At 41.2% G+C, this 27,589-nt stretch overlaps 1 protein-coding gene across 2 annotated transcripts in view; it reads left to right on the top strand.

Moving 5' to 3' along the window:
• Positions 1 to 27,589, top strand: part of garnl3 (GTPase activating Rap/RanGAP domain like 3) — an 87,112-nt gene that overhangs the window by 13,471 nt on the left and 46,052 nt on the right. For both annotated transcript variants that reach the window (XM_085358425.1, XM_085358426.1), the window contains exon 2: positions 21,428 to 21,497. In XM_085358425.1, the coding sequence (XP_085214551.1) occupies positions 21,428 to 21,497 (70 nt within the window). The remainder of the gene's footprint in view (positions 1 to 21,427; positions 21,498 to 27,589) is intronic.

The raw sequence follows: 27,589 nt of genomic DNA, 5'->3' as shown, positions 1-27,589 counted from the left end.
TCTTGCAGGTTACACATTATCCACAAGCAGCGGCTCATCAAAGAAGTGACATCACGGCAGGTGTTTTCATTTGCATGTCGCGTACATGACAGATAATAACCCCACTGTGCATGTCGTCCACTTTTGCATATTATTGTCTGCAGTGTTTACATTTTTCGCTCATTTTCATCCATAGCAATTTATTTATAGAAGATACTCCCACTGGATTTCATGTGATGTAGCCATCACTGTATATTATACACTTTCAGACAAGCCTTGTTTATCCTATGTGTGGGAAAAGTGCCGTGGCTTAGATCGTGAGACTGCAGGGCCTGAGTGGCAGCTGTCCAGAGAGAGGGTGGTGGAGCTCAAAGGGATTATCGCACTATTGAGTCAAGAGCTCTTGATCCCCACCTTGTAGCTAGCTTCATGTGCTTCAACTGCCGTGGCTCACCCTGCAAGTGAATAAACAATTAGTGTACCTCTGCACCTCAGCCTTACTGGCATTGACACATGGACTGTAAATCCACACACTGTAATGCTTACGCCTACATATACAATCTGATCTTTAAAGTTCCAGTCGTCTGGGGAACAAAGAGCCTGAGAAAGTCCACTACTGCCGCGTCCTGCACACATACAAGAGTTAAAAAACAAATTCTAAACATTGATTTTTAACTTTCTGCTGAAGTCCTGAAGACAAAGCTTAGTAGATTTTTTTAAAAAATTGAAGCTCTGCAACATAAAGCAGCTATAATTTAAATATTGCAGCAACTCTTTGCAGCTAGAAAAAAAATAGTCCAGTAATTATGTTTAATTTTCTTTGCTTATGCTAATCAATTTCCAGTTGCAAATGAATTGGACAGTTTGCCTTGCGGGTAGGAGGCAACCTTTCAAACTGACTGCAAAGCCATTTAACACTGACCATTTTAAATTTTGTCTTTAGGGACTTTAGTAAATGACCTGTTGATTCATCTACTATTCATAGAAACCTCATCAGAAATTGTCTCAATAGAAGGGTAGAAAAGATAGAAAAGGCTGAGGCTTGCCAAGTTACACAAGAACTGGACTGAAAATCAGTGACAATAGGCAATCAAATACATTTTTGATCATCAACATTGAGTTGACAGTCAGGAGAAAGGTACAACAGTGATTGTCTGCAGCCATCTGTAGACCACGGTCATGGTGTGGGGCTGCATTTCAGCCAGTGGTGTTGGAGCTCTTGCAAAGCTGATGGAAATATGAACACTACAGGATGGTATGTTCCTGTCTGATCCAACGTGCAATACTGTCTAGAAAGCATCTTATTGGCAACACCTTGATTTTTCAGCATAACAATGATCCCAAAAGAAGTAAAAGCATACCTGAATAGAACATCATAGAGTGGGACACTATCAGTTATGGATCGGCCCCATCCCAGAGCCTGCATCGCAACATTATTGAAGCAGTGTGGTGTCACCTTTACAAAGAATGGAATAAAAGGCAGCTGAGATCCAAAGAAGAGCTTTGAATATCCTTCAAGTAGAACTCTTCCTGAAGACTAGAAGCAAGCGGCCTAAAAGAGTGCAGGCTGTGTCAAACTTATTAGAACTGCACAAACTAAAATAAAGGCAATATTTTGGTGGATTCATGTCCTGTATTATTTAACTTTGTACGTAAGCTGTGCATTATATTCATCACCTCAAGCAGGCTGTTGTTACATTACACTTACTGTAGTGTTTCTTCTCAGCCCGTTTTGTTATGCATTCAGGATGCCCGCCCTCCAACCCCACCCCCCTCTGCCGTATTAGCAGACTGATCTGCGAAGAGGAAGTCTATCCCTGTTCTCACTTCCCTTGTTAAAGAATAACTTCATAAGCATCCGTTAAAAGAATAAACCCTTTATGCAAAGGCCACGGACGCCAGTGCACGATATGGTGTGACAGTGGGAGGGTGTGACAGAGCTGTGTTTATGTAACTTGTATGACTGCCTCTTTGTGCGAGTTATTGGCCCCTGGGCTCTAATTAGAGCTTAGGGGTGTTGAGCTATCTCAGGTTGGCTCATTGTAACTCAATCCTGACCTCAGAAAACTACATACACGAACTCCAGTCTTGTTTAAAAGGGTTTTTTTTCCTTCTTTTATTTTGTTTTTGAAGCTTCAGGCTGTGGCAGATTACAGCTGCATTTCAACATGAGCTATTTATAAAGGTTATCACATCCAGAGAACGAACAAGACAAAATGCCACGTGTGTTGGTAGCTTTAGGTGTTTTCCTGTAGCATGGCATGTCACAGAGGGGGGTTTCTGCTGATTAAAAATTGATGAGCAGCTGAGTGCCATGTAGCCTGAGCCGAGCATTCCTGCAGTCTTTCATGTTGTGTGTGTGTGTGTGTGTGTGTGTGTAGGCTGAGCTTGAGACACAGGCTGTAGCTGCGCTATTGTGAAGGTATCATATATACTAAAGATCACATTTCACCCGCTGTGTCTGTGTGTTTAAAGGGAAAAACGCGAGAGAGCTCAGAAATAAGATTTAAAATCCATCTTCACATGTTTCTGGTGTCATTATTGCTTACTTTTTGTGCGCCATCCATGTACTGACCTGAGAAGTATTTTCCTTCCTTCCTGTTTCCGATTACAACATTCATCTGTTAAAATAGAGGACCAGATCCAAAGTTATTGTTATCTTTAAAAAAAGGATAATGATGCAATTTTTGTAATTTTCCTCTGTTCACCCATTGAATATATTTTTATTTAAATAGTGCCACAAATGCAACAGCATAAACTAAGCTAAAAGCGTACAATAATACAGAGAAAACCCCAAGAATCAAGAGTGGGAAGGAAAAACTCCCACTCATAGGAAGTGACAAACAAATGGGAGACCACACACAGGCTTTTAAAGACTGTAAGACACATTTAATGAAAATAAGGTAAAGCAACTTAAACACAAGTTAAAGGACATAACAGCCATAACTGAAACTTCCAAATAAACATAACACGTGCCAGAGGGAGCCAAAAGCCAGCCACCCTGGTTCAGTCAAGGTGTCTTTATATACACTGGGACTGGCCTCTCAGGTGTGCTGCATCAATAATTGGGTCAGCTCCACCTACCTGCAAGAAACAGGAAAAGGAAAAAGAAAAACACAAGGCCAGCCCACTGGCCGTCACACTTCCCCCCCAAAGAACAGGGTCTCACCCTGAATTGGCAAACACATTTACATTATGAATTTGCAGCTAGAAGAACTAACATATTTTAAATTCATAACATATACACACATGCACCCTCACTTTCAACACCTTTTGTATGCTCAAAAATCATCTTCAGCTCAACTCCAACCTCAGCAACCTTGGTACCTAGGAAGGAAAACGATACTGGAGAGGACATACTTCAAGCATATGAGGAGTGAAGCTGCTGGTTACAAAGGGGCACGGGACAAAGCATCTGCCAAGACATTATCTTTGCCCTTAATGTGCTGGATATCCAAATTGTAAGGCTGCAGAAAGAGAGCCCACCGCATGAGCCTTTGATTTGGGTTCTGCAAGGTGTTCAAGAAAGTGAGAGGGTTATGGTCAGAAAATACCTCAATTGGCCGAGCAGAATCTAAATATACCCTAAAATGCTGCAAGGCCAAGACTAATGCCAAAGCTTCCTTCTCAATGACCGAATAATTCAGCTGATGGGAGTTGAACTTCTTGGAATAGAAACTAACTGGATGTTCCGTACCTTGCTTGTCAGCTTGGACTAGAACAGCACCTGCACCAATGTGGCTTGCATCCACATACAGCTTGAAGGGCTGATCCAGACGAGGGGCTAAAAGCACAGGTTCAGAGCACAGTAAAGCTTTTACATCCCAAAAAGCTTGCTGGCATGCTGCAGACCAAATAAACTTTACCTTGGCCCTCAACAAATCAGTCAGAGGAGCAACCACTGTTGAGAAGTTTCGACAAAAACAGCGATAATACCCGACCAGACCCAAAAATCTCATGAGTTCTTTTTTTGTTACCGGAACAGGGAACTCTTTGATGGCCAACACCTTTGCATCAACTGGCCTCACATAACCTTGGCCCACAACCTTACCAAGATAGGTCACAGTTGCTTTTGCAAATTCACATTTTGCCAGGTTGATAGTCAGATTTCCCAGAACTAATCGTTCAAACAGAGTGCGAATGCGATCCAGATGATCCTCCCAGGTGTTACTATATACCACCACGTCATCTAGGTAAACAGCACAGCCTTCCAGCCCATTAACAACCATATTCATGAGTCGCTGAAATGTAGCTGGAGCATTGCGTAAACCAAAACCCATGACTGTATATGAATAAAGACCAGATGGCGTGATGAAAGCAGATATTTCCTGAGCTCTGGGAGTCAGCGGCACCTGCCAATATCCCTTCAACAGATCAAACTTGCTCACATATTCTGCTGCACCAACTTGGTCAATACAGTCGTCAATATGAGGCAAGGGGTAGGAATCGGGTTTGGTCACTGCATTTACCTTACGAAAGTCGGTGCAACAACGTGGTGATTTATCAGCTTTTTCAACCAACAAGCATGGGGAAGCCCAGCTTGATGACGACGGCACTGCAATGTTGTTTTCCAACATGTAATGAACTTCCTTATCGACTATTTTCCTCTTTTCCTCAGAGACCCTGTAGAACCTCTGCCGAATTGGTTTTGTATCACCCACATCAATATCATGCTCTATCAAAGTTGTTTTCGAAGGTGTGTCTCCAAACAAGGTTGGATACCTTGTAATTAATGCAGACAATTCTGCACATTTGTCAGCAGGCAAATGGCCCAATAGCACATCCAAGTTCTGAAGAGATTCTGAATTCTTCAGACGGCCAAGCAATAAGGGATCATCAGGTGCTGCCACATCCTCCCCCCCACAAACTGACTTCGCCACTGTACAAGCCGACAACCCTGGACTCGATGTAGAAGGAGAAACGAAAGAGCCCGACAGACCGACGGATAAGGGACGAACATGATAGGGTTTCAACAAATTAATATGGCAAAGTTGATTTCTTTTCCGGCGATCCGGGGTATCAATCAGATAATTCTGTTCAGACAGTTTTTGTACCACAGTGTAAGGCCCAGCAAACCGTGCCTGGAACGGTGACCCTGCAATCGGCAGTAAAGCCAAAACCTGGTCACCTGTACTAAACTGCTGCTCTTCAGAACGCCGGTCATAAAAATATTTCATCTTGACCTGAGCCTTTTCAAGGTTCTGTTTGGCCAACTGACCTGCCACATACAGTCTGTGCCGAAAACCATTAACATAATCTATCAAGTTCACTGGTGGTTCACCTGACAACCACTTATCGCACAGCGCTGTCAACGGTCCCCGAACTTTGTGGCCAAAGACCAAGTCATTTGGGCTAAACCCAGTACTCTCCTGGCACACTTCACGCGCTGCCAACAGAAGCCACGGTAAACCTTCCTCCCAGTCACTCCTCATTTCGGTGCAATAGGCACGTAACAAGGACTTCAGTGTTTGGTGGAAGCGCTCTAAAGCACCTTGGCTCTGTGGATGATAAGGAGAGGCTTTATTATGCACAATATTCAACAGCTTAAGAACTTGTGCAAAAAGATGTGACGAAAAGTTTGATCCCTGGTCACTCTGAATAATCTTCGGTATGCCAAATACAGAAATAAACTGTGTCAAAGCCTTCACCACAGACTTAGCTGTGATGGTACGCAACGGATATGCAGCAGGATAACGCGTAACTTGGCACATTACAGTTAACAGATACTCCGAACCAGATTTTGATCGAGGAAGAGGGCCCACACAGTCAATGATCAAATGTTCAAATGGGTTACTCACAGCAGGGATGGGACAAAGTGGAACAGGTTTAATAGACTGATTTGGCTTACCTACAATTTGGCAAGTATGGCAGGTCTTAATGTAAGCTGAAACATCACGCTTAAGACGTGGCCAAAAGAAGTAGCGCAAGATGTAATTATAAGTCTTCGTCACACCCAAATGCCCAGATTTGTCATGAGAACACTTCAACACCTCGTCACGGTATTTAGTTGGAACCACAATCTGGACAACTGGACTCCCAACACAGTCCAACCCTTGCGGAATCCACCTACGGACTAGTACCTCCTTCTGCAGAAAATAACCAGAGGCCGCACTTCTAGCGTCATCACTAGGTTGCACTTTGTGAAACAGCTCAGTCAGTGAAGCATCAGCACGCTGTGCCTGAATTAACTCTTGCTGGGAAACTGACAAATGTTCAGGAACAATCAAATCTGGTTCAACCTGACACTCTTCTGCTTGAGTTACAGACTCTGCATCCCTTTTAGCTGCAGCCCTCGTAACAGCACAAGCTGCAAAGTCAGAAAAACCCTGTTCACACTCATGGGACTCATTCAGAACTCTAGATTTAACAGGTAAAGAATTGTCAGCCCAGACTCGATTTCCAGCCAAATCATTCCCCAAAATCACATGTACGCCCTCAAGTGGCAAAGCAGGACGAACACCAAGGCAGATATCATCATCCACAAAACTGCATGACAGCCTGACTTTATGCAATGGGGCACAGATAGTGGTTAAACCCATGCCTTGAACAAGCACACACTCACCAGTAACCTGTGAAAATGGCAACACGGAGGCTAAGATAAAAGAATCCTTCGCGCCTGTGTCACGCAAAATCTTTACAGGAACTTTATGATCATCACCCGGGAGTGATACAAACCCATCTGACACAAAATCCTCAAACCCCGAATAGCTCTCTGAGTCAGACTTAGTCGAAACTGGCGTCTCCCGAGAGACTACTGAAATTTCCCGAGCAGGAATGGTAAGAGCCGCAGGCTTAACCTGTTTACCTGTACGTGCCAACTTGCTTTTCAACAAGGGACATTCTGCTTTCCAGTGTCCATCGCCATGGCAGTAGTTGCATGCTTGACCAAACTTACTGGGCTTCACACCACCAATGGCCTTCGCAGGGTCCGATGCCATAAACTTAGTTTGACAAAAAGCTCTAGCGGGAGCACCAACTGGAAAACAGTTTCTACCAACCTGCCCCTTATGTGCCAAGATATATTCATCTGCCAATTTAGCAGCGTCAGAAACGGTTGTCACTTCCCGTTCGGCAATGTAAGTGGCAACCACAGGAGGAACACACTCTTTAACAAAAAAATCATATCACATAATCATGTGGAGGTATAGATTAGATAAAATGGATGCACTGGGGAGCGGGCTGGATTCTTTTAAAGATGAAAAATTAGATAAACTGACCTTAGGACCACCCAGGATGAAGAGAATTTTAACATAAATATCATCCTGTGGGTTTTAGTATTGGGTAGCTTCATTGAGCTGGTCTTTTAAATCCACTTTGGACAGCCTGGCGGTCAGTGGAATGGTCTTGGTTTTATTATAATTCCCTGTGAAAATGTGTTTTAGCTTATTAATGCATTTTTTAACATCGTGAGAGGTAGAATAGGCTTGTGTATTAAGGTTTGTTTTTTAGATATAATTATTTATGTTTTAATGATCATTTATGTTTTTTAAAGTTTTTATAAGTAAGTCCAACCCAAGTAAGGGGACTAACAAGATTACCGATATGTCAGCAGATCTTCCTGAACCTCCAACAATGTACTAACATGGATGTGTAAATAAAAGTGTTGAAAAATAATTGTGTTTGCTGTGTTTCATACCAGCTGCATGACTTCTTATATTTACTAACTCCAAAAACTAAAATTAACTTTCTTATAAAAATGGGTGAGATTTCCCCTATGGAGGTGTGGGAGGGTCTGTTCGCATGTTGGTTTTTAGTTGAGTTTTTTATATATATATTTTTTTTAAAAAAACTTTTTTTTAAGACCTGAGCACTCTTAGCCATTCCCTTGATAAAATGCAACCAAACAGGGACTATATATTGGCATCCTCGCCATATGCCATCATGAGGGATGCCACCAAGACTCACACAAATGAAACTGAGGTGAAGCACATATATCATGCTATAAGATCACAAGGAGAATAAGGGTCCAGTCAGCCACTAGGACCGTGCACTGGAGCTCCAAATGGAGACCACTAAGACTCAATCTCCTATAGCAAACTGCATTTCGTTGCCCTGTACCTGTGCATGTGCAATGACAATAAAGTTGAATTCTATTCTATTCTATTTAAACTGCTCCAATACCATCAACTCACATAAATCCTGGAAAGTTGTCACTCCCAGTGCCGAACACCATCTGTTGAAGTGTTTAGTTAAATCCCTCGCAAACTCTATATGCGACTGCTTATCAGACTTCCTCCATGATCTGAAACGTTGACGGTAAGCTTCTGGTACCAACTCATATGCCTTCAGAACTGCATCTTTAACAGTAGCAAAACTCTGACAATCAACTGCACTGAGTGCTGAATAAGCTTCCTGAGCCTTTCCAGTCAACACAGACTGTAACATAATCACACAGTCAGCTGCTGGCCATCCTCTCAAATCAGCAATGCGTTCAAAAAGGGAGAAAAAGGCATCTGGCTCTCTTTCATCAAATTTCGGCACCAAGCGCAAATTACGCACGACATCAAAAGTTTCAACTCCTTGTGGAGAAGACTCTTTAGCCTCAACACCACCTGATAACTTGCCCGCTTTGATTAGGTCTAACCGATACTGCTCTAACTCCAACTTTTCCTTTTCTAAAGAATACCTTACACGGTCTTTCTCCATTTGTAAGAGTAACAACTCCTTTTGCTGCTCAAAAGACAAAGCAACGGCAGTTGAGACCACAGACTGATCAACCTCAGCCACTAAGGTCTGCATTTTACGTGACAACACGCCTTTCTTTACTAATGCAGCCTTCAACACTCCTTTAATCTCATCTTTCAACCGTTTATCTCCAATGTCGACATCATAATGTTCAGCAAGTTTCAGGAGTTGTTCTTTAGTACAACTATTCAAGAGTTCCTCCGATGGAGACTGAACAAAAGCATCAACAGTAGCCATAACAGCAAAGTATTGATTCTCGACATGCAATTCAAAACAGCACTTTCCCACTAACTGCCTAATCAAAATCTACTTAACTAAAGCCTAGTCTTCATGCAGTTACTTACGGTGGGTACTTATGCACTAAAAACCGCCAGGAAGAGAAAGGCAACTGCACAAACAGCGACCCCCTCAATCCCGGGGACGTGCTCCCGAGACAACTGCTCTAACCGTGTTCACCGCAACAGAAATTTCAATGAATGTTTCTCGAGGGAGAAACACTCCTTCAACCTAACAGGGAAAGCACTGATTTTAACTTTGCATATTCAATAATCAACACAGCTCATACGCTCCAAAGTTGACACAAGACAGCACATCAACACTAGCTCAAGTCTACAGTAAACAGTATTAACATGACTGCCTCCACTCAATCTGCCTAACCCAAATGGCCTCCCAAACACAATACACAGCAGACCCAAAATATCAAAGCACTACAAATAACCAAACTGATCAGCAATCAACTCAACAATTGCCTACAAGGCAAGACCTAGCCAAGACAAGCAGCTGCAAACAGACCAGCTCTCAATCAAATGTTAGAAAGCTTACCAAACCAGGACGATCCCGGACGAGCCCCCATTTGTCACAACCCGGCTCATAGGAAGTGACAAACAAATGGGAGACCACACACAGGCTTTTAAAGACTGTAAGACACATTTAATGAAAATAAGGTAAAGCAACTTAAACACAAGTTAAAGGACATAACAGCCATAACTGAAACTTCCAAATAAACATAACACGTGCCAGAGGGAGCCAAAAGCCAGCCACCCTGGTTCAGTCAAGGTGTCTTTATATACACTGGGACTGGCCTCTCAGGTGTGCTGCATCAATAATTGGGTCAGCTCCACCTACCTGCAAGAAACAGGAAAAGGAAAAAGAAAAACACAAGGCCAGCCCACTGGCCGTCACAATGAAGAAACTTAAACAAGTCCAGTCACTTTTCTTTCCAAGCTCCTTAGATTACAATGACCTGGATGACTGAAAACCTTCACAGACTATTCTGAAAGGATTCCACAATTTGTAGATGCATTGTTTGCAGATTAGAGAGTACAGCCCCGTCTGCTTCACAATTCATCCTGCTACTGCTTAGACCAGCAGTCAAAATCATCAATAAACAGCAGTTGGTTCCACTGGTACCATCGCTGTCAGGGTGCTGGGTCTTTTGAGTTTGACTTTGTGTTTTTGTGACCCTCTGTATTACAATCATGGTTTAAGTTCAGGTTTTATAGTTTAGCCTCGAGTCTAGTTCTATGTTTGAGTTTTCTGGTATTCCCAGTTTATGGTTCGTCTGAGGTTCCTCGTGTGTGTTTGTCTCACCCCTGTGCCGCTTGTGAGTCCGTCACGTCATCTGTGTTTACGTCGCCCTGTGTGTGTGTCTTTGAATTTTATCTCCCGTTCCTGTTTGTGTCCCCCTCCTTGTTTTTCATTCCATGTCTCTCCTGTCTGTCATGTGCATCAATGTGTGATCTCCCCAACCCGTCATGTCTCTCCTCTCTCCCTCCCTCCGTGTCTCGTCTCCCTTAACTGTTTCCATGTTTCCATGTCTCTTTGTGTCTCCTCCCTATGTCTCCCCAGACTGTCTTGTTCCTATGTACGTTCCTTCCTTCTGGCCCTGGTGTCTGAGTCTGTGTTTTATTTTGACAGTCTATCGTCCAGTGTTTAGTGTGTTTAGTTTTGCTTTCCCCATCTCTTATGCCTATTCATTCCAGCTGTGTTCCCATGCATTTCCACTTTCCTTGTTTTCTCTCAGTGTATATATTTTGTCTCTGTCTCCCTCAGTTCCTTGTCGGTGCATCCGTTTACACTCCCTCATGTCTCCATGGTATTTCCAAGTATTTAACAGTATTTAGTTTTCCCAGTTTAGGTTTTTCATGATTTGTTCTTCGATTAATTTGGTTTCCCTGTTTTGTTCATGTATGTTATCAGCCACAATAAATGTCTTGTTTTTTTGTTAAGTCTAGTCCATTCTCCTTTGTCTGAAATTTGAGTTGTATAGAAGAAAATGTTGATAATTCCCAAACACTTAATTCAATACTTTTGTTAAGTGTAAAAACTGATGGATCCAGCTGTAGCTAACTGAGATGTCACTGGTCTGGTTTACTCAAATCAGCTGGGTCTTGCACCTAGCCACAACACAGTTTCTTTGTTCTGTAACCAGTTAATCTTCACAGCATCACATTCATTTAAAAAAAAAAAAAAAGATTTAATCCAGTGCTTGTTCATGCAAAATAAAGAATGTGGAGTTAGACCCTCATTACTTACACTGGGGTATACCATACCTGGTCTATGGCCAGATTTCTGTGAGTCCCCCAGAGCATGTTGTGCACTAGTGATTGACTTATAGAGCGAAAGAGAAAAATCTCTTTTAATGTTTTCACTCATTTACCAATACTTTATAAATCGGCCTCTATCCATTATTAATAATATCATTTTAGTAGCCAGGTTGTCGAAAAATACTTGGCAGGATCTTTTACTACAACTGGCAACAACAGCGGTATTTTTCACAACCTGGCAATCCAAAACTGTTCGTCATTTATAGACAACCAGTGAGATGCAGTAACATCAACTCTTTCAATAATGAATCTTTAAGTTAAAACTTCCGAGCCTGTGACTTTTGAGGAAGTAATGGCAGCCAAACATTTCCAATTTACATGTTTAAGCTGACTAAAGCTACACTGGAGACCATTTCCTGCTACGTACCAGGAGTGATACTTAAGAGATCGAAAATTTAATTTCCCTCCACATTTTTTTTTTCTTAAGTGAGCCTCAGCCTGAAGTCATGCATCTTGAACATCACTTTGCGGGATACCGAGAAGCTTGGCGCACGGCATAATTGTCAGTGAGGTAACAGCGGCATCAACCTGGAGAAGAATAAGCCGCTCTGAATGGTGCTTTTTGCTGCAGAGCCTCAAGCAACAAATTGTGTCCACTTGAAATGCACCATTGATGAAGAGTCTATGTGTAAGAGAGAGAGAGAAGGGGGAAGAGAAAGAGAGGGAGAGAGCGAGGGCGACCACACAGTAAACGCACAGCTCCTATGGCAGATCCGTTCCGCTTCACTATCACGCAGTGAACAGTTTTTTGGCTCTGAAAGAAGAGCTGCAAAAAAAAAAAAAAAAAAAAAAAGCAGTTGGGGCTTTTTTGTTTTTTGGTCAGCAGTTGTCGGAGTTTGCGCCGCAGTGATGACCAAGCGCTCTTAGCGGGTTAGGAGTGGAGGAAGACGTCCGTTTGCCGTTTGCTGTCGCCTTGTCCGCTGGACTAACATCGCATGGGGACATGAGCAGTGTGGATCCATCCTCTAACAAACTGTTGACTTTCAATCAGCGGTAAAAAAAAAAAAAAACAAAACAAAAAAACAACCTAAATCCCACTCATACCTGTGTGAATGCCGCTCACTCATCTGTTGATTGCATGCTATCGTATCTCCTCCAGCACTCGCATATTTTACGCAGCTGAACGCAAATTAGGCTGGAAACACCTGCTCTGGTGTCTTCCAGCGTTGTCACCATTTGTCGGTGCGCATTGGCACCTGCTAGATCCGCGACTTGTTTGTGCACTAACTGACAGGTTTTGGTCGAGTTCTGGCTACTTTACGTGTGAGGTGCATGATTTATCGGTCTTTGCTCGTTTACTTCTGTTAACTAAAAGCGCCGCTGAATCCACAAGTCTCCAGTCTGGAAGTAAAAAGCTTCTCAACGTACAGCTTTTAATTAACGAATTACTGTCGTTAGTTTTAAAAAATTAAAAACAAACAGAAGCAAACCAAATTGGTTCATTTATTTTCTTTCATTTTTGCCCGAGAGAACAGACATCACAGGCGCTATGTGCATGGAAAAATGTGAATTATTCATAACCTGCTTTTCAGTTCAAGGTGTGGAGGTGCATTCGGCATTCTGGCTTTGTGTCAGTATAACATATGTGAGACACACAGAAGGCAGGCATCTGGCTTAAGCTGAGCAGCTGAGTTTAGATGTAGTCCAAGGCTGCTTACTGTGTGGAAGCTCATTTCCAGCTTCTTCTTCTTCTTCTTTTTTTTTTACAGATGGGAAATGCCACCGCTGCGGCTCTTTTAGCAGCTTAAAAGGGAAAGCTTTGGGCTGCAGTGACAGCTGAACACAGAGACTGGGTGTATAGGAAATACTCTGAGGTGCCAGCAGCATACTGCAGCGTTTGTGTGAAGATGACTGTGAAATGTCCATTCTTAAAATGATTTCTAACATCGCTGATCTGGATTTTTTTTTTTTTTTTTTGCCCCATTTTGTGTGATTTCTGCATCATCTTAGCTTTCAGTGATCACTCTTGCAAATTGTGACTTAGTTTTATTGGGAATAATTCATAAGTCCTTATAGAAAAGTTAATGAGTAGCAGTTACTTTGCATACATATACTGTAGTGTGCTATGCAGCTCTGTCAGTAACTTCACTTTGATATTTACATGCAAATTTTCTATATCACATCCTGGAGTGCACAATATGAAATTATAATTGGGATACTGAATGCTTAATTGACAAATTAGTTTAAGGAATTTCTCATACTACCCAAAAATAGTCTTCCAGTTGGTAGTATAACATCATATTTTTGCAGTAATTCCTAATATTTATAGTTTTTCTTCATGTGTTGTTAGACAGCCTGTGTCGGAAAGCCTTCAAAAAGTAACATTATTTCTGAATTGTGTACCAGCTAATGGATATTTTATGTCGGCCCCAAAAGTCTTTTGTTTGGCATTGTTCCTGCTCCTGTTGGCATCTTTTTCTCTCATAAACAAATCCCATTTTGTTGTGATTAAAGAGTCACACAGTGCTTAATGTAATAGGAAAAAATGACTGGTTTAGTCTCGTGGAGCAGTTGGAGGTTTCGTGTGATGGGTGTACTCTACATTTCACTCCATTTCAAAGGCTGCTGTCCATTGTCTTGTGACAGAAACCACAATTTCCAACCTCTCCTGTACTGCATTACTGAGGGCAGCACTTGAGTAATGAATATCCATCTTACCTTGTTCGTTTCGAAGCGATTTCTCTTTGCTCTGAGCTTTCAAAGTCATTTTGCTTTGGCTAACAGCCATTATGCTGCTGGAAAGTGATTGTCTGGACTGCTGTGGTGCAGAGTTCAAGCTATGATGTCTAAACATATGGGTGGCTTCAAATGCGGGACTATAATTTCAGCTGTGCTATATCTCAAAACCATGTAATGACACACCATGTCAGGAGAGTGAGGTAGCTTGATGGGCTTACAGCCAGTCATACAAGCCTGAAAGTGGACTAGCTGCTCTGATGCAAACAAGGTGATGTGAAGCAGATGTAAAGTTCATCATGTACACACTTTTAGTACACTGCATTACAGGCACAGACAGTAGGGGTGGGGGGATGGTATATAGATTAACTATCTATATTGATTTCAGAGTTAATGTTGTTATGAAATATATAAATACACTCACTGGTTACCTTACCGGATACACTTTACCAGTACACCTTAGTTGGACACCTTTTAGTTACCAAACTTCCTTAATTCTATGTGCTCGAAACATTCCTTATACATGATCATGACTGACATGATGGCATCACACAGTTGCTCCAGATTTCTTGGCTGTACATCCATGATTTGATCTCCTGTTCCAACACGTTCTATTAGAATGTGATCTGGTGACTATGGAGGCAGTTTGAGTAAAGTGAACAGACTGTCATGTACAGGAAGGCAGTGTGAGATGATTTGAGCTTTGTGACGTCGCACATTATCCTGCAGGAAGCACCCACGAGAAGATCTGTACACTGTAGTCATAAAGGGACAGACATGGTTAGCAGCAATACTCGGGTAGGATGTGGTGTATAAGAGTGGGGTTTAAAGTGTGCCAAGAAACTATTCCCCACACTATAACACCACCAGCACCAACCTCAACCTTTGCTATAGAAGGCAGAATGGAGCCATGCATTCCTGTTGTTTACAACTGATTCTGATCCTACCATGTGAATGTTGCAGCACAACTCGATACTAATCAGGCCCTGCAGCCTTTTTCCTTTTCCTTTTTTCTTCTGTTGTCCAATTTTGGTGACCCCGCATGAACCATAACCTCAGTTTCCTGTTCTTAGCTGATAGGAGTGGCACCTGGTATGATCTTCTCCTTCTGCAGCCCATCTACTTCAAGATTCGACATGTTGGGATGCTTTTCTGCATACCTTGGATGTAGCCAGTGGTTGAGTTAGTATTGGTTCGTTATCGACTTAAGGCAGTTTGGTCATTCTCCTTTGACTCCTATGGTCAATAAGGCATTTTTACCCAGAGAACTGCTGCTCACAGGATTGTACAGGATGTAGAACTGGCAACATTGAAGCCACATTCAAATCTCCTTTTTTTTCATTCTTCTGCTTCTTCTGTTTGAATTTCAACAGGTCGTCCTTTGCTATGTCTACATGTTTATATGTACTGAGTTGCTCCCATGTGATTGGCTGAAAGAATAGCTATATTAACAATCAGTTAAACAGGTGTACCTTATATTTTTCCAGTGAGTATGTGTATAAATTGGAATATACTTGAAATCCTGTCTGTGTTACACTCCTGCAGCTCTGTTCTCTGACAGGTACATGTTCCTCATCACATTCAGGGCACTTCACTCCCGCAGCTTGTTCCACCTCTCTAATAGTTTGTTAGCACAGCATGAATGTTGCTTATCTGTTTGGTCTGACTGAAACCACATTGAGCACAAACAAGCAACCGGCTACACCTCACACATGTGTTAAAATACCTTTCATTTTACAAGTGTTTTCCAGAACATACGAAGATGTAGTCTCGGTCTGGCAACAATGTTTTTCCCTTTGAGCATTATGGAGGTTATGAGATTTTGAAAAAAATAAACAAATCAAAATAAGTCAAAAAATATCAGTTGTAAAGATTTGATTACTCTGCATGCAGAACCACTTGTACATGCATCTTTCGCACAGTTCAGCCCTAACTTAAAATATGAGAATCGTCATTGGAAGCACCAAACTAATAAAATGAACAAAATGAGCTTCAGTGGGAGATGCAGTGGTTCTCATTAAGGAGATGGTTGAGGTAATTTCACCTAATCACCTTCCTCCAAGATAGAGTCCCTTTCATGACCCTCTCTCTCAGAGGTACAGTGAAGGGCAGCAACTCCCATTATGGGCAGAAAAACCCACGGCACATATAGTTGAAGGTATTGTTGTGCTGGACCACTTTCTTAATCGCATCTCTGTAGAAGAGGCAAGAATGAGGGATGGGAGAGTGTAAGGAGACGATGATGGATACATCCTGTAGTACACACACACACACACACACACACACACACACACACACAAATGCAACCTTTAAGCCTGAGTGGGCATTATGTATTAACAGCCCTACATCTGCCTTTAGCTTGTCTGCAGAGACAAATAAACCTTACCACAGAGTGAGGAGTTAAATGGAGGTAAAAGGGAAATAGAGGGTGTTGGCCAAAAAGGAAGAGGAGGCTAAACATGGGGGTCATAATAGGCAATCGTGGTACATGATACACAGTAACACAAGATATTCAAAATGTGGAAGGTGTACAGCTAATAGCACACTGTTATTCACTGAATCAAGCTGAGCACCCATCAGCTAATCGGTTGAGTTAGCTTTCAGGAACAATGGCTAATATTTTGGGGCTTCTGGTGTCGCCAGTGGATCTCTAGGTGAGGACTTCCTGTACCATTGTTTTCTATGCAGATGACTTTTGAAAAACTAATAAAAGGCAGCAGCATCGTGAGACTATATATGGTTTTGATGCCAGAACTTAGTAGAGAAATCCTTGTTCACAGCTGTAAGATTCTTCTGGTAGTCTGTCACCAGGTTTGCAGACATCCCTGGAGGGATTTTAGCCCACTCCTCTTTACAGAAACTCTATCAATTCTTTTGGTTTCAGCGTAGTGTGTTCCCAGTGATGTTCCTGGTGACTGTCTCTAGTCCCTTCAAATCATTAACAAGCTCCTGCTGTGTAGTTTTGGATTGATCCATCACCTTTATCATGATCATCCTCGTCCCAAAAGGCGAGATCTTGCATTGATCTCCAATTTAAAGGCAATTGATCATTTTATACTTCTTTCATTTTTGAATAATCGCGTCAATAGCTGTTAAGTTCTCGCCAAGCCTCTTCGTGAGTGTCTTTTAGCCCATTCCAGTGTTGTGCAGGTTTGGTTGTAATCTGTGTGACACGTGTACAAAGCCAGTCAGAATATCAACCAAACATCCAGAAAAAACAAAATAAAACACTTTCTATCCATTAAAATGAAACTATCATAAATATTAGAGACTTCTTATCTCTGGAAGTGAGAAATCTTATAAATTCGCCAGGGGATCAAATAATTATTTCCCCCCACAGTGGAAATAATAATTTGGCAATTGCAATCTTTATGTTTTTTCCTTATTGTGGATTGTTTACTGCACCCAGTATGATCCCGTTCAAATGTGATTGGTTATCAGAAGATGGATTACCCCTTGCCTTCTAATCCTAATCTCATAAGTTAAATGTATAAAATCATGAAAGCCTTTAAAGATTTAAGCAGTTCTGTGATAGGTCACACACACTTGTGCTTGTGTTTGAACAATTTGTCCTGAAGCACCAGCTAGCATACTGTACCGATGAGAACATGCAACTTCAGTTTTCACACAGTTGCTGCGTGACAGCCGAATAACTTTAACTCCACACAAACTTCCTCCCCAAGAGTTATATCTGTAGTGTTACTGCAAGTTGTGAGATATTTGCCCAGATCCGTGTGTACTCAGTGCGTATGCTTGTAAAGAAAAACATGTCTCATATGTGAGCATGAACTGGTACTGTAGCAGCATCCATCTATCCAGCTCTCTATGTTCAGTCTAATCTTATAAAATTCTATAGACAGAGAGGCATTGTTTCTGCCACTCTTCTCTTCTTTCTGGAACTTCTCTGATTAACATTTGAGGAAGGGAATGACGCTGCACGGCATGACGAATTGCACTGCACATCTATTTGGCAGTGCCATTGCTTCATAAATGGTTTTATTGCTAATGGGATTTAACTAGATTCTTATGACATTTAGCATTCCAAAGAAATAAAGCGTCACAAAGGGAACTTTGAGAACGCTGCCTGCTGTGAATAGACAAATTAATTGATCGTTTTAGAATTCTACTGGGCTCGCTTTGTCTTTTCAATTCATCTTTAAGATTTGAGGCTTTTTAAATTGCTACTAAGAATATCTTCTACATGGATAACGTTGGATCGATAATAACACGATTGTCATGACTAAAAATAAGCAGTGATACATGGGTGTATCAGCAGTACTGTAGGGCAATTCAGTGCTGTCATACTGAGAGTCTCTTAGCAAAGTTTTTGTAGGGACGGAAAAAAATATTCGGTCTTTTGTGTGGAGCACCGAGTGTCAAACCTGACATTTATAATCACAAAAACACTTGAATGACTGACCAGCTTTCACTGTAATTTACTTACCACTGAGAGGAAAGAAATCCACTTGTTTACTTCCTCTCAGTGTTAAATGATGACATTCATGAAAGTGCAGTGTACGTGTTAAATATGTTATAGCTGCGAGTCCGAGCTATGCTGTGATAAGCTTAGTGACTCAGATCTCTTTTGCTATTGCTCTTTTCATCTATATCTCAACTAGAATGAAAATTGGAGAACTTACGCTTGTGCATGTTTTAGTGTTTTCAATTTGTCATCATTTTATTTTTCCTTAAACCAGAGAGAAAACAGCTCCTTATTTTCTGTCCCTTCTGTGCAATACTACTTTATGTCTCCATTATAATGCTTTTAGGACCAGATAAGGTTATTCATATTGGAGAAACACTTAAATTTTTTGTATTAGTATTTTTTTTTAACTTTTACGTGTGCGTGCGTGCGTGCGTGCGTGCGTGCGTGCGTGCGTGCGTGCGTGCGTGTGTGTGTGTGTGTGCGCGCACTGGTTTGAATCTGTCCCTGTGTCAACTCTGTGCGAGTGTGTATCACCAGCAGTCATCTCTCCACACCAATCTCCATCTATCACTCGAGCCTAATTCAATCAGGACCCCCATCTCAATCAGAAGTGAGTTGGACACAGCTCCCGGGTCAGTCACTGTGCTGCTGGCAGCCACACCATACTGAGAAACAGACAGAGAAAAGAAAAGAAAACCATAAGAAGGAAAGACGCAATATGAATTTAATGCCAATGACCAAAAGGACAAGTAGGATAACTGAAAATGGAAAGAAGTGCCCTTTGGGTCATGGCAACCTTTTCGCTGACTCCCGCCTGAACTCTAAGAGTCTCACCTTTGTACCCCTGCCCTCTTCATTGCTTTCACCCGCCACCCCAGTTTCTGTTATTCCCCTCGGAACTTTTGATCCTACCTCTAAACAATATCCTGTGCAAAGGGCAAGAAGCAGTAGTTAAAATGGTAAATTTGGAAAGGGCAAATAATATAAAAGCACAGACAGCCCCACATAGAATTCCCATATTACAGTACACAGTTCACATTTACTAGTAATCCAATGTGAATACAAGCAGAAGATGATTACTTACCAATACTCATGTTGAAGGAGTGGCAACAAGTGGAAAATATGGATTTGATTTTTTTTTTCTTTAGACACTCACTGGCCACTCGCCGTGAGAACTACCTTAAATCTTCAAGGCACAGATACAACATGGTGCTGGAAACATCCATCAGAGATTTTGGTACATGATGGCTCAGCAGCATCATACAGTTATTGAACATTTGTCAGCTGTGCATCCATGATGCCAACCTCCCATTGCATTACATCCCAAAGTTGCTCTATTAGACTGAGATCTGGTGATTGTGGGGGTTCTTTGAGTATAATTAACTTACTGTCATGCTCAGGTAACTACAGTGGGGCAAAAAAGTATTTAGTCAGCCACCGATTGTGCAAGTTCCCCCACCTAAAATAAATTCTTTACAAATCCTACCATGTGAATTCATGGATTTTTTTTTTCACATTCTGTCTCTCACAGTTGAAGTGTACCTCTGGTGCAAATTACTGACCTCTGTCATCATTTTAAGTGGGGGAACTTGCACAATCGGTGGCTGACTAAATACTTTTTTGCCCCACTGTAGATTGAGATGATCTGAGCTTTGTGACATGGTGTGTTATCATGCTGGGACAAAGGGATGGGATGCAACTATCCTCCAAACCATTAAACCACCAGCACCAGCCTGAACCTTTGATACAGAGCGGGATATCATGTTGTTTACACTTCTGTTGTTGACAGTGGTCTTCTGCTACTGTGCCCCATCTGCTTAATGGTTGATCGTGTTATGCAGTCAGAGATGCTATTCTGCATACCTTAGTTTGAGTTAATGTCGCCTTTCAAAGTCACTTAAATCACCTTTTTCCCCTCCTATTCTGATACTCAGTTTGAACTTAAGCAGGTTGTCCTGACCATGTTTCATGCCTAAATCCATTAATAAGCAGTGGAAGTAGCTGGTGAGTGTATAGTAAATACTTAATAAATGATATTATAGTCCTTTAGTGAGCATAGTGCATAAAAGAAGTAATAGGCAACTATGAATAATTAAATGGCTCTATCCTCTGGCAGCTCCACTGACCTAGTCACCCTGATTTTCCTACAATTATCCAGGTGGTGCTTAGATGAAAAGTGAGATAGTAGTGTGAGAGGAGCCAGCTCGTGGTGTGTTATAATGCATTGATAAATACTTAATACTTTGATAAAGCCAACTTGAAATTGTTTATATGTGACACAAGACTGACTGGTGGCTTGTGAGTATGGAGGACACGATGCATTAAGCGGTTAAGTGATGAGTACCAGTAGCCTCAGGTGGCTCCAATGACTTATTCTTGTAGTGTGATTCACTACTGCCTGTCCTCAAAGCATGTAGCTGAAAAGTGAGTGTTTCAAATGCAGTTGTCATTCAATAAATATTTAAAGCAGTAAAAGTACATACCTGAGACCATAGATATGCATAAATAAGCCAAAATATCTCACGGTGTGATGAAATAGCTGGAAATTTAAGCACATTGATGGGCAGGATCATTGTATCAGCGCACCCAAACATAGGTGTTAGCAGAGGAAAATAAGCAGGACGTGCATGTGGAAAGAGTTAGCAGGGTTAGGGTTACCTGTGGTCTCCAGCTTCTCCATTCACGGGGCCTCGTAGGACTTTACCAATCAAGTCAGATAGCTCTTCTTTTTCTTTTTGGTCTTCCTCATCGGTGGAAAACACAGCTCAGTAACAGAAGCTAAAGAGGTTACCGAGTTGTGCAGACGCCTTCTTTGCATGCATTGCCTTGTAACCATGTACTGTTTGAATGTGAAGAATGGTGAGACACACACAAACACAAACAGGTGTTCTCTAGTAATACTATACTATGTATATTATGATAAAGAGACTGTAGAAAAACAGATGCTGCAACTGCCACTTGTGTATGAACAATGTCACAGTTTATGCATTGTATACGTATGTGATGAGAGCACATAGGACATGCATCTGAGTCTGACCGTTCCTCTGTGTTACAGCTCTGCCTCAGAGGACTTGGGGTGCAGGCGTGGAGACTTCAGCAGGAAACACTATGGTTCGGTCGAGCTGGTGAGTCCCACCCACAGTGCGCTCACGTCTTTGTTGCTCTCTTTTGTTTCTCAGCATGAGCATCTCTTTTTCTTCTTTCCCCTCATCCTCATCATTGATTCTTCTGTTGATGACCTCCCCTCCTCTCTCTCTCTCTCTCTCTCTCTCTCTCTCTCTCTCTCTCTCTCTCTCTCTCTCTCTCTCTCTCTCTGTCTTGCTCTCTCTGTCTTTCTCATTCCCTTCCCACTCCCTGTTGGCATGGATGGACAACAGAGGGGAACTGATGAGTCATGACATGCAGGGCGTGGTTCAGGGATGTGCTTTACCAGTGTGGATCACAACAGTTCTCCACTCAAAGTCATTTAATTCAATTTTGTTTTTATTAATAAAGCACAGTGTATTAATCTAATGGGATTTTAAAGTGTAAGGTAAACATCTTACGATAGTATAGGGACAGATCTGACCATGGTTTGTGAGCAAGAGCTCTGCAACAGCAATGCAGGATGCTTTTTGCCTACCAGCCTCCAAACTTAATTCGTTTTGTTTTGATGCTGCTGGTGTAAAGCTGCGGCACAGTGTGTGTCTTTGTGGTTGATTACTAAGCTGTTGAGTCATTGTTGCCCTGGGGGAGCATGTGTGTAAGTGTCTGTGCATGTGTGTAAGCGTACGCCCCTCCACTGTGAGCTGAGTCTGTACTTCCCGATAGCGCAGAGGGACAGGAAGTCCTAGGGTTTTCACGCAGCAATCGTACTTCCTACCAGAGACATATTGCGGGTTTGTCCATGAGTGTCGGGCACCACGTGCTCAGCAGATTAGTGATGAGGAGAAACCGCACTGTGCCTATCAGCACTAGCATACAGACAGTATGGACAGTGAAGTTGTGTGAGTGGAGGCTAGTATCCAGAAACTGTGAGTGTGAGACAGGGTGAGGTCACTAGCTTCAGTGACTTGTTGCAGCGGGTCAGTGGTGTCCTCTCATTTCATTACCTCTGCTACACCTTAAAATCTATTTCTCTAGCATTAGCTCGGACCGTCACTATGCGAAGCAAGGTAAAAAGTGACTCTGACCTAGCATCAGGGATTTAATAGTAGAAAAACAAAATATGTAGATTCCGTATTTAAATGTAATTTATAAACAGCCTTTTTAAAAATATGGATTGAGTTTCTCTGTGGGCAGAGATGTATTTGACTCATCTGAGACTGAAGTTTACAGCTCTTTTTTTAATTTAGCCAACTACATCCTAGAATATACTGGCAGGTTTTGTATTGATAACTACTGTAAAATCAATAATAAAATCTAACGATAGATTAAAGGTGGAATTTGACAAGTGATGCTAAAGAGCTTAAACTCAAATTGATGACTTCTAGCCTTCTTCTGCATTAGTCCAGTTTAGTTTTTACTGTAAGCCTTACCACAGATACTGCAGACTACTTAGTTCAGTAACCTCACATTAGCCTTTTGACCAATGCAACACAGTTGATCATTTGATATATTAGCAAAAACCCATCCCACAGGCAGTTTTTCCCATGCCGGCATCAAACTTGGTATGTCTTGATGCATGCTCAATCATCCAAATACCAAAAGGTTGATTCGTTCATCTGAACAGAATCAACCTTTTGGGATTTGGGATCCCAAGATTTGGGAGTTTCACTACATCCAGATGAACAGAATCAACTTGGTATGGTTACATGAGCATGGCTCTTTCAGTGTAGCAAGCAAATGCCTGGAAAGATTCTCCTCGATCTCCCAGCTATCGTGACCCTTTATCCCCTTCAGTTCATGCCATGGAATTGTAAAGGGGCGTCAGATAGAAAATAAAAACCTGCCTGTTTTTGAAAATTAAACCCTATCATAAGCTTTAAATTGTACGTGTAACATGCCTATGAATGTGCAAACGCTATGTTTGTACATAAAAACAGGAGTGTACACTCATAAACCATTGTTTTTATATGCTGATACAAAGACAGAGTACTTTTATTTGAAGTAAATATTTTAACCACGTAGATGTTAGAAATATTGGGATCTTAGATTGTACCAATCAGTCATCAGGAGGAGTTTGGGGATAAACATACAGACATGCATACTCTGCAGTTATTATAGTATGATGATAACGGTTACGTCACAATATGAATTAATAACCATATAACTCAACAAGATAACCCTTCTTCTTCCTATCCACAATCTGTTACAGGCATGTGAAATAAAATGAAAATTGAATTTTCTTATACTTGTGGACCTCTATTTTAAACAATGAACTTGCAATCATCTGCCACTACAGAAAAAAAAAAAGCAATGCAAAGCAGTTCTGCTCGTTTTAGTTTTGTTATTTTGCCAAATGCTAAAATACAGAAACTGCAGCTTTATTGACATTTAAATGCATACAAAATGATAACAAGAAAAGAAATAATGATTTTCTGACCCACTTAAACCCCTTGGCTGCAGCTATTTTGAATATTTTATTGATTTAATAGCATATGCTTAAAATAATTACCATGTTATGAAAGTCCAAAAAGTTGCAAATCCTGACATGTGAGATCTCAAATGTTTAAATAATGTCTTACATAATTGGTCTATAGTATAAAAAAAATCTACTCACTGCCGTAAGATTACTAAGCAACATCACAGTGTATCTCTTGTGAAAGCTACAGTTTTCATTATAGAGTTAGGTGTCGGAACAATTTCTTAGCCAGGTGCAATGGCTAATTGCTCAGGTGTTCACGCTTTCCTGGAAACATCACAATGAGAAGGACAGAGTCCCTCTAGCTGCTTGCCTATTCTGCCAATTTCCATGCTAAGCTAAGCTAACTGGATGCTTGCAATTATAGTATTGTACTGTTGATCATCTCATCAGAGTCTGAGCAAAAAAAACAAACATTCATAATATGCATTTGTTTAACTGCCATGAGAATATGCCCTAAGTCTAACTTCTAGAGATTTACTTTTGAAGTTTAGTTTAACAGAATGGTTAACAGCTTCATCCATATGCTCTGAAGGAAGCTGGATAGGCTGTGTATGTTAATCATAATAAACTTTAGTACAACCACCTTTGTGCTTTTCTAATGCTATTATAGTGTATTACAGATTTATTACAGGTTTCAGGTTACATAATTCAACTAATTATTGGTGCTCAAACAAATTCACATAAAACTTCAAAATAATCATTTCATCCAGGATGATTCGGTTATTAACACATGGCAATTTCAGGTGTGATAAAAGGCAAAATGGCATGGTTAAGAAACGAGGAAGTGGGCAGAAGGAAATTAAATACAGGGCTTGATAAACCACCTTTATATTCACAAAGGACCTCAGGGAGTATAACCACATTACTACATTACCTGTGGTATATTTTTGCGCCTCAACTCCGTAGTGAAATTAAGCTCTTGGCTTTCTGTGGGAGAAGAAATATAATTGCGTGTGTGTGAACATACAGCAGAAAGTGTTTTTGTCAAGTCTGGCACTCATGCTGCTTAAGGCTGTATGTCTCTGGGGGAGGCTTGTGCAAAGGTCGGGAACGAGTCTGTGGTAATTCAGGTTATGTTGCCTTTTAGCCAACAAACAGCTCTTTGTGTTGACAGCATTGAATCGATGTGCTCTGTGTCTGTTTGTGTCCCTATTGTGGTGTTGGAAGGTTATTAGGTCCTGACATTTCCTTCAAAGAATTATTCAATTGTCCTAAAAGTCACATAATTACCAGTCATGTGTGTGATTGTTAAAATGATGTAACTCATATTTTATGTCTATCTTTGAGATGCTTCAGTGCACGTCTGCTGGGCTGTCAGAGCTGCAAGCACTCTGTGATGGTGATGCTGTGGCTTCACCTGTGGCGCCTATGGTGGTGTGATGTTAATGTGGGCAGAGTAGTGTCCAGCAGAGATGACAACGTTGAGGTCAAAGCTTTCTGCAGAGACTAAGTTTGGGGCTCACTTGCAATGACGCACAAGAAGGATGAAGTTAAGGCATAAAAAAGCTTTGTTTGGGGAGTTGCAGTGTTTTTGCTGTGTTCTCTGTCAAGATGATCCCACACTGCTTCAGCAATGTTGAAGTCCAGGATCTAGGGAAGCCAATCCATGACAGATAGTGTTCCATTTTGTGTTTTTCTATTCAGATATGTTTTTACTGGATTGGCAGTGTGTTTGTGATCATTATCATATTGATAAAACAAAGCTGTTGCCAGTTACATTTTTTCCAAATGGTGGATCAAAATCTAATGGTACTTTTCTGCATTCATAGTTTTGATAAGACTCTCAATACACTGGCTTGAATGGGCCCTAAACCCCACATGCATGGACATAATTATCGATTATCTCACCATTTGCTGCATAAGGAAACGTGACTACACTATATGCATCATTACTCTGTGTGGAGTTTGCGTGGGTTCTCTCCGGGTACAGTGCAGTTAGCGGGGTTGGGTTAAGTGATGATTCTACATTGTCCATAGGTGTGAATATGAGTAAGGATAGTTGTCTGTATCTTAGTGTTAGCCCTGCAACAGACTGGTGACCTGTCCAAGGTGTACCCTGCCTCTCCCCCTATGACAGCTGGGATAGGCTCCAGTGGCTTCACTCTTCGTATTCTTTCTTTTTGGGGCACGGATTTGATGGTGGTTTATTTTAGTTCTTTTAGTACTAAAGAACATGTTTTCAAATGTCACAACTAGAAGATATTGATTCAAAGCAGGGACTCCCTAATAAGAGAGACCAGCATAAGCAGAGCCATGACTCACCCTGTCTGTTTTATTTTTGGCATCATGGAAGCAGTGGTAGCAGGGCTCCCTACAATGTATGATATGATTCACTCTTGAGCACACACAACTAAGACACTATATAGATATGTATAGGATCCAGTTTCATTTCAGCCTGCTTGCATTATAAGACACTTTGTACTGTTAAAATCATTTGATGGTGAAAACACCGAAGAGTCACTAGAGTGCTCTGCTGTTAAAGGTGGACATCAGCATCATATTAAACGGGGTCCTTGTTTGTTTTTTCTTATTTCCTGTGCATGTTTACTGTTACCATGGTTGATGAGTTCAGTTTCACTGTGTGTGCACCGCCTCACACCGACATGCATCACATGCAGTGTGGAATAAACCTGACAAGAGTTGTGACGTTGCAGTGTGTGAAAAGGTTTTTGCTCCCTTCCTGATTTTTTATTGGGGGTTTTGACATATTTGCACACTTTCAGGTGATGATCTGAAACAAATCTTAACCTGATAACCCGAGTAAATTTAAAAAAATGCTATTTTTAAATGATTTCATTTATCAAAGGAAAAAAAAACTATCCAAACCTACTTGGTTTAGTGTGAAACAATAATTGCCTTCTAAACCCTGATTGGGTTTTGGGAGCAAAAATGACAATTTCAGCAATTGTGATAACTGGTAATCAGTCTTTACATCGCTGTGGAGGAATTTTGACCCATTCTTCTTTGCAGAGTTGTTTTATTTCAGACAAATTTAAGGGTTTTCAAGCATTAATAATAACTGACTCCAAAACTCCCAAACTGTTTTGTTTTTTAGCCATTCAGAGGTGGACTTGTTGGTGTGTTTCAGACTATTGTCCTGCTGCATAACCCATGTGAGTTTGAGTTTCAGGCCATGAACTGATGGTTAGATATTCTCCTTGAGAATTTTCTGTTAGTTGTCCAGGTCCTGAAGCAGCAAACCAGCCCAGGCCATCACACTACCACCGCCATGTTTGACTGACTGAAATCCTGTGTTACTTTTACTCCATATGTAACGGGAAGCAAACCTTCGAGCTTTCCACCGAATGTTTTCCTTGGAACTCTCCCATTGATGTCTCTGTGAACCCAGCTTTCCAAAAATCACGGCTAAAATAACGGCCAATGATGGTTAACCCATGATTTAACATGGGGGCAATTACTTTTTCTCTAATTGCTTTTTTCCCTTAATAATCTTGTCTTGTCTTAAATTTGTTTGATGATCTGAAACATTTAAGTTTAACAAATATTTAAAAAAAAAAAAAAATAGAAATTAGGAATGTGGCAAATACATTTTCATAGCACTGTAAGTGATATTAAGTCAATATATGTTAGCTGCAACAAAACAACTTAGAACGAGAGTTAAAGCAAACAAGGCACGGCCAGTTTGCATTA

The sequence above is a fragment of the Diplotaxodon limnothrissa genome, linkage group LG7 (assembly GCF_057381915.1).
Source record: "Diplotaxodon limnothrissa isolate DT_005_m linkage group LG7, D_limnothrissa_male_GT1.1, whole genome shotgun sequence".
Classification (NCBI taxonomy): Eukaryota; Metazoa; Chordata; class Actinopteri; order Cichliformes; family Cichlidae; genus Diplotaxodon; species Diplotaxodon limnothrissa.
The sequence above is the reverse complement of the archived record's forward strand: the minus strand, read 5'-3'. Positions and strand labels throughout refer to the sequence as shown.